Source organism: Triticum urartu, chromosome 2A (assembly GCF_056163025.1).
Source record: "Triticum urartu cultivar PI428250 chromosome 2A, HENAU_Tu73, whole genome shotgun sequence".
Classification (NCBI taxonomy): Eukaryota; Viridiplantae; Streptophyta; class Magnoliopsida; order Poales; family Poaceae; genus Triticum; species Triticum urartu.
This window is the reverse complement of record NC_141874.1, coordinates 157,772,808-157,780,543: the sequence shown is the minus strand read 5'-3', so window position 1 is coordinate 157,780,543 and position 7,736 is coordinate 157,772,808. Positions and strand designations below refer to the sequence as shown.

Sequence of the window (7,736 nt, the reverse complement as noted above, 5' to 3'; positions counted from 1 at the left end):
GTTATATTATTTAATCATGCTTTTATAGACTGCTCATGAGTTAATAGCTGTACATAACATGATAACCATATACGCCAACAATTGCTCCTAAACAAGCCGTGTTTCCTTGTCCTGATTCTCCTGTACAAATTCATTAATCCAAGCCCTAGGCAGAACAGCATTGGTTGTTATGCAACCCCTCCAACCCCAACGGTTCTTGCATCAGCCCATCCTAACCTTGACCACCTCAAGCAAGCTACCCTTCGCTATATAAACACTTCCCCACAAACTCATCACCTCAAAACACAGAACCCACACACCTCCCCTGTATTTTCTCCCTCTTTAAACCCACAAATCTCTGTCTTTCCTTACACTCAGAGAGACCATCAAAATGGTGAGTGTGCAATACCAACTCAATTGCCCGTCGCTGATTACACATGCATGTAAACTTTCGTGTCTGACACTTTCTTCTTGTGTCATGTTATGCGTACGTGCAGGTTGCGGAGGCGAAGCAGAACGGCGTGGCCACCATGGCGGGCAGCAAGGTGCAGCTGATGTCGGTGAAGCGCGGCGAGCCGACGCTGGTGTCGCCGGCGGAGGCCACGCCGACGGGGGAGCAGTACTACCTGTCCAACCTGGACCAGAACATCGCGGTGATCGTGCAGACCGTGTACTGCTTCAAGTGCCCATCGGGCCGCGGCAACGAAGGTGCCGCGGACGCGCTCCGGGCCGCGCTGGCTCGCGTGCTCGTCCACTACCACCCGCTCGCCGGCCGCCTCGGCATCAGCCCGGAGATGAAGCTCATCGTGGAGTGCACCGGCGAGGGCGTCCCGTTCGTGGAGGCTGAGGCCGCTTGCGACCTCGCCCTCATCGGGGACCTCTCCACCCCGGACCCCGCCGCGCTGGGCCAGCTCGTGTACTCCGTCCCCGGCGCCAAGAACATCCTCGAGATGCCGCCCATGACGGCGCAGGTACACCACGCCACACACGTTGCTCGCGCGCACAGACATGCTTTAACTGCGTATTTCCGTCACCCTCCGTTGCCGAGTCGGGCATTGCCGATGCCGGGGTGCGTTGCCCTGAGCTGCGCTTTTAATGGCGGCGTGGAGCCTTGCGCCCTTTTCTTTTCAAAGGAACAGGAAGCATTCTGGACTTGCCAGCGGCAAGTAACTTGGAAACGGACTGCCTGCAACGCGCGTGACTCCAATAATTGAAATTAGTATTGGTTGGCTAGTACTACTACTCGAGGGTTGAACAAATTTGAGTTCAATAGCTTTTGGGGTTGAAAAGTGAGTTCAGTGGGGCAGCCAGAAATATGTTTTCCTCGTAGAAATACAATGGTTTCTTCAGTTCTACCCGCTTTGCTAAATCCAAATATGTTTTCTTCGGACAAATATTTCTTTACTGATACATTGTATTTTTTATAGGGACTTTGTTCTACATTGTTAGCCCAACCACTTCTACCTATAAATCAACCAAATCATACCATCCGTTTAGTTTTAGTTGTCGAGCTACCTCATGATACATTGACAGGCACATGTCATTCACTAACTAATCCAGTCATGTAGTGCATGCAGCTAGGGTCCAAAACTCACACAAGATTAGTTGCACCAAATTAGTAGTTAACATTGATACGTCGAACACCCAAATTAGTCAAAACACGTCTGCTGCAAATTTAATGAATTTGAACTGTCGATAATGAATTCGAACTGTGTAGTTTCTTTGACAAAGTTCGTAGTATTACTTACTTTGACTTAAAACTTTTTTCGAAAAGAGGATCACCCCGGGAGTCAGTAAAATAATTGAAGTTTTACCATTGGTCAATTTAATTCGCAGGTGACCAGGTTTGAATGTGGCGGCTTCAGCCTCGGGTTGGCCATGAACCACTGCATGTTCGACGGTCTGGGCGCCATGGAGTTCGTCAACTCCTGGGCCGAGATGGCGCGCGGCGCCACGGAGCTCACCGTGCCACCGTTCCTCGACCGCTCCGTGCTCCGCGCGCGCGACCCTCCGGCGATCTCCAACCCGCACCACGAGTTCGAGGAGATCGCTGACGTCTCGGAAATGGCGGCGCTCTACGGCGGCCAGGAGCTGGTGTACCGCTCCTTCTGCTTCGACCCGGACAGGCTTGAGCGCGTCCGCGGCCTCGCCCTCGCCGACGGGGATCTCGAGCGCTGCACCACCTTCGAGGCGCTCTCCGGCCTCGTCTGGCGCGCTCGCACCCGCGCGCTGGGGCTCGCGCCGGAGCAGCAGACGAAGCTGCTGTTCGCCGTGGACGGGCGCCGCCGCTTCGTGCCTCCGCTCCCAAAGGGGTACTTCGGGAACGGCATCGTGCTGACCAACGCCCTAGCGACGGCGGGGGATCTGCTGTCGGCGCCGGTGTCGCGCGCGGCCGGGAAGGTGCAGGAGGCCGTGCGGATGGTGACGGACGAGTATATGCGGTCGGCGGTGGACTATTTTGAGGCGACGCGCGCGCGGCCATCGCTGGCGTCGACGCTGCTCATCACCACGTGGTCGCGGCTCGCGTTCAACGGCGCCGACTTCGGCTGGGGCGAGCCGACCATGTCCGGGCCAGTCACGCTGCCGGAGAAGGAGGTCATACTCTTCCTCGCGCACGGCAAGGAGAGGAAGAGCATCAACGTCCTGCTCGGCCTGCCGGCGTCCGCCATGGACACTTTCCAAGAGCTCATGGACGAGATATGATCGGCCCAGACCGATTGGATACGTCAGCGACTGCGCTCGGTGTTTCTATGCTTGTTTTGCATGTGTTTGTTACTTGTTAGCATGGTTATGTTAATTGTATTATTAAGTGTGAGTCATTTAATTACCAACTAGTCCCTGGTATAAAACTTTGAATTTTTTTACATGAGTATGTTTGTAAAACTATACTTCCTCCAATACAAAAAACATGACATCCTAGACTTTCGATCAAATAAACATTTAAACCAATATTTAGATTCAACGTGAAATAATCATATTTATGTGGTTATCTAAAAAAAGGAATTTTATAATGTTGTATGATTATATTGTAAAAGAAATCAATGATGAATACTAGCTATGTTTTTTAGACCATTTGGCATAGGTACTCGCTTCGGAGAGAGGTGCGCAAAGGGCAGCCCAATCTTCATGTTGTAGGATCAAATATTGAATGAGATGATCAATTGTGGGTAGCCGGGATAAACAAGGCACTATGACAGGAGGAATAGGATGCCAACGGTAGCCCGTGATTCGAGTGGACCGCCACTTCACAATCTGCGCACTAACCCAAATAACGACGCTCAAGTCTCCGGGCACTAATTTGATGCAATCCGCGAGTCGATCATGAAAAAAAAATATACAACCGCACTCAAGTCGTCGAGAATGCATCAGGATGAACTCCACGAGGAATCATAAGAATAAGGTAGAAAGAACTCTCCAATCTCAAGACAAGGCTATGTATTTGTCTATAAAACTAGATGACCCATTGTGCCCAGGACGCATTGGCAAATTGCAACCGAAAATTTAAGCAAGCTACGATGAACATGTTTTATGAATTATGCACATAGCATGATCTTGATTTATGACATTTCACGCCGCGACACCTCGTTGCAGTCATGGTGCAAAATATATATGCATTCGATAAATGAGGCAATTAATTTGTACATGCAAGATGTTTTTACCAAGGGCTTATGTCTTGTTAGTATCGCATATTGTGCTGGGTTTTGACAGCGACGGGACAACCATTCAGGCAGACTCCTCCCCCCTATTTGTATCTTTAGATCTCTGAAGGCGCATGAATTGCAAAGTATCATAGATAGTTCATTCATACCCAGTTCATTCATTGACAAATAGGGTGTTTGGTCCCTTGCATGACTATGATCAAGCACAGATACAACTACATTAACAATCATATGCATAACCACATTATCAAACATACTCATAAGCACATTAACATGCACGTGCAGTCATAACAGTGGCACACAGACATGCGCATAAGCATACATTTATACACACAATATTTTCGGACGGGCACACTAACAAACATGGATTACTACTCTTGGATCATGGCAGGTGCTTGTTTGTGCTGGCCGTGTTGGGAACGTAGCAATAATTCAAAAAAAATTCCTACGTGTCACCAAGATCAATCTAGGAGATACTAGCAATGAGAGAGAGGGAGTGCATCTTCATACCCTTGAAGATCGCTAAGTGGAAGCGTTACAAGAACACGGTTGGTGGAGTTGTACACGCAGCGATTCAGATCGTAGTCGATTTTGATCTAAGCGCCGAACAACGGCGCCTCCGCGTTCAACACACATACAACCAGGGGACGTCTCCTCCTTCTTGATCCAGCAAGGGGAGAGGAGAAGTTGAGGGAGAACTCCGACATCACGACTGCGTGGTGGTGATGGAGCTCGTGGTTCTCCGGCAGGACTTCGCCAAGCGCTATGGAGGAGGAGGTGTAGGAGAGGGGAGGGGCTGCGCCAGGGGAAGTGTGCGGCTGCCCTATCTCTCCCTCACTGTATATAGGGGAAGGAGGAGGAGGAGGCGCCCTAGGGTTCCCTAGGGGAGGGGCGGCGGCCACAGGGGAAACCCTAGATGGGTTTGGGCGCCCCCACCCCTAGGAAACTTGCCCCCCAAGCCGGGAGGGGTGGCTGCCCTAGGGAGGCGCCCCCACCTCTCCAGCTTACGTGAGATGGGGTGGGAGGGGCGCTCAGCCCCTTAGTTGGCTGATGTCCCCCTCCCCTTGGCCCATAAGGCCCCCCAACGCTTCCCGGGGCCTCCGAAACCCCTTTCGGACACGCTGGTAGTCACCCGGTACCCCCGGAACAATTCCGGACTCCAATACCCTTCGTCCAATATATCGATCTTCACCTCCGGACCATTCCAGAACTCCTCGTCACATGCAGGACTCCGAACAACCTTTGGTAACCACATACTATTTCCCATAACAACTCTAGCGTCACCGAACCTTAAGTGTGTAGACCCTACGGGTTCGGGAACCATGCAGACATGACCGAGACATCTCTCCGGCCAATAACCAATAGCGGGATCTGGATACCCATATTGGCTCCCACATGTTCCACGATGATCTCATCGGATGAACCACGATGTCGGGGATTCAATCAATCCCGTATACAATTTCCTTTGTCTATCGATATGTTACTTGCCCGAGATTCGATCGTCGGTATCCCAATACCTCGTTCAATCTCGTTACTGGCAAGTCTCTTTACTCATTCCGTAACGCATGATCCCGTGACCAACTCCTTAGTCACATTGAGCTCATTATGATGATGCATTACCGAGTGGGCCCATAGATACCTCTTCGTCATAGAGAGTGACAAATCCCAGTCTCTATTCGTGCCAACCCAATAGACACTTTCGGAGATACCTGTTGTGCACCTTTATAGCCACCCAGTTACGTTGTGACGTTTGGTACACCCAAAGCATTCCTACGGTATCCGGGAGTTGCACAATCTCATGGTCTAAGGAAATGATACTTGACATTAGAAAAGCTTTAGCAAACGAACTACACGATCTTGTGCTACGCTTAAGATTGGATCTTGTCCATCACATCATTCTCCTAATGATGTGATCCCGTTATCAATGACATCCAATGTCCATGGTCAGGAAACCATGACCATCTATTGATCAATGAGCTAGTCAACTAGAGGCTTACTAGGGACATATTATGATATGTGTTCACACATGTATTACGGTTTCCGGTTAATACAATTATAGCATGAACAATAGACAACTATCATGAACAAGGAAATATAATAATAACCATTTTATTATTGCCTCTAGGGCATATTTCCAACAGTCTCCCACTTGCACTAGAGTCAATAATCTAGTTCACATCATTATGTGATTAACACTCATAGTTCACATCGCCATGTGACTAACACCCGAAGAGTTTACTAGAGTCAATAATCTAGTTCACATCGCCATGTGATTAACACCCAAGAGTTTACTAGAGTCATTAATCTAGTTCACATCACCATGTGATTAACACTCAATGAGTTCTAGGGTTTGATCATGTTATGCTTACGAGAGAAGTGTCAGTCAACGGGTCTGCAACATTCAGATCCGTGTGTTCTTCGCAAATCTCGATTTCGTATTGTAGATGTTGCTACTATGCTCCACTTGGAGCTATTCCAAATGGTTGCTCCACTATACATATCCGTTGCTACTCAGAGTCATCCGGATAGGTGTTAAAGCTTGCATCGACGTAACCCTTTACGCCGAACTCTTTATCACCTCCATAAACGAGAAACATTTCCTTATTCCTAAGGACAATTTTGACCGCTGTCCAATGATCCACTCCTGGATCACTCCTGTACCCCCTTGCCAGACACGTGGCAAGGCACATCACGGTACACAGCATGGCATATCGTATAGAGCCTATGGCTAAGGCATAGGGGACGACTTTCGTCCTTTCTCTTTCTTATGCCGTGGTCGACCTTCAAGTCTTAACTTTACACCTAACAACTCAGGCAAGAACTCCTTCTTTGACTGATCCATCTTGAACTCCTTCAAGATCATGTCAAGGTATGTGCTATGTGAAAGTCTTATCAGGCGTCTTGATCTATCTCTATAGATCTTGATACCCAACATGTAAGCAGTTTTACACATGTCTTCCTTTGAAAAACTCCATTCAAACAACCCTTGATGCTTTCTAGAAATTCTACATCATTTCCGATCAACAACATGTCATCCATATATACCTATCAGAAATGTTGTAGTGCTCTCACTCACTTTCTTGCAAATACAAGTTTCTTGCAAACTTTGTATATACCCAAATGCTTTGATCGCCTCATCAAAGCATATGTTCCAACTCTGAGATGCTTGCTCCAGTCCATAGAAGGATCGCTGGAGTTTGCATACCTTTTAGCATCCTTAGGATTGACAAAAAACTTTTTGGTTGTATCACATACAACCTTTCCTCACAGAAACCGTCAAGGAAACTTTGTTTTGACATCCATCTGCCTGATTTCATAAATGAAAATGCAGCAACTGCTAACATAGTTCTAACAGACTTTAGCATCGCTATGATTGAGAGAGTCTCATCATAGTCAACTCCTTGAACTTGTCGGAAACTTCTTTGAGACAAGTCGAGCTTCACAAATGGTGACATTAATTACCATCAGCGTCTGTCTTCTTCTTAAAGATCCATTTATTCTCAATGGCTTGCCGTTCATCGGGCAAGTCCACCAAAGTCCATACTTTGTTCTCATACATGGATCCTATCTCGGATTTCATGGCTTCTAGCCATTTTTTGGAATCCGGGCCCACCATCGCTTCTTCATAGCTCATAGGTTCATCATTGTCCAACAACATGACCTTTAAGACAGGTTTACCACCGAGAAGTTGTACACACCCTTGTCGACCTACGAGGTTCGATAGTAATTTAATCTGAAGCTTCATGATCATCATCATTAGCTTTCTCTTCAACTGACGTAGTTTCCACATAAACATCTTTCTGTGATGCGCTACTCTCTGGTTGAAGTGAAGGTTCAACAATCTCATCAAGTTCTATCTTCCTCCCACTCAATTCTTTCGAGAGAAACTCTTTCTCGAGAAAGGACCTGTTCTTAGCGACAAACACTTTGCCCTCAGATCTGAGATAGAAGGTATACCCAATCGTCTTGTTTGGGTATTCTATGAAGATACAATTTTACTCTTTGGGTTCGAGCTTTTCCGACCGAAGCCTATCGACATAAGCATCATAGCCCCAAACCTTAAGAAACAACAACTTTGGTTTCTTGCCAAACCATAGT

General features: G+C 47.9%; 1 protein-coding gene across 1 annotated transcript; it reads left to right on the top strand.

Annotated features, from left to right (window-relative positions):
* Nucleotides 1-237: 237 nt before the first annotated feature.
* Nucleotides 238-2,843, top strand: LOC125536488 (omega-hydroxypalmitate O-feruloyl transferase). The gene is made up of 3 exons (XM_048699716.2): nucleotides 238-373; nucleotides 477-950; nucleotides 1,816-2,843. Exons 1-3 carry the CDS (start codon nucleotides 371-373, stop codon nucleotides 2,680-2,682), a joined length of 1,344 nt encoding a protein of 447 aa, XP_048555673.1. The 5' UTR covers nucleotides 238-370; the 3' UTR covers nucleotides 2,683-2,843.
* Nucleotides 2,844-7,736: the final 4,893 nt, after the last annotated feature.

Excerpts from the sequence above, each read along its gene's own strand:
- LOC125536488 (XM_048699716.2), top strand. Across the intron at positions 951-1,815 it reads TGCCGCCCATGACGGCGCAG|GTGACCAGGTTTGAATGTGG; the intron begins GTACACCACGCC and ends TTTAATTCGCAG.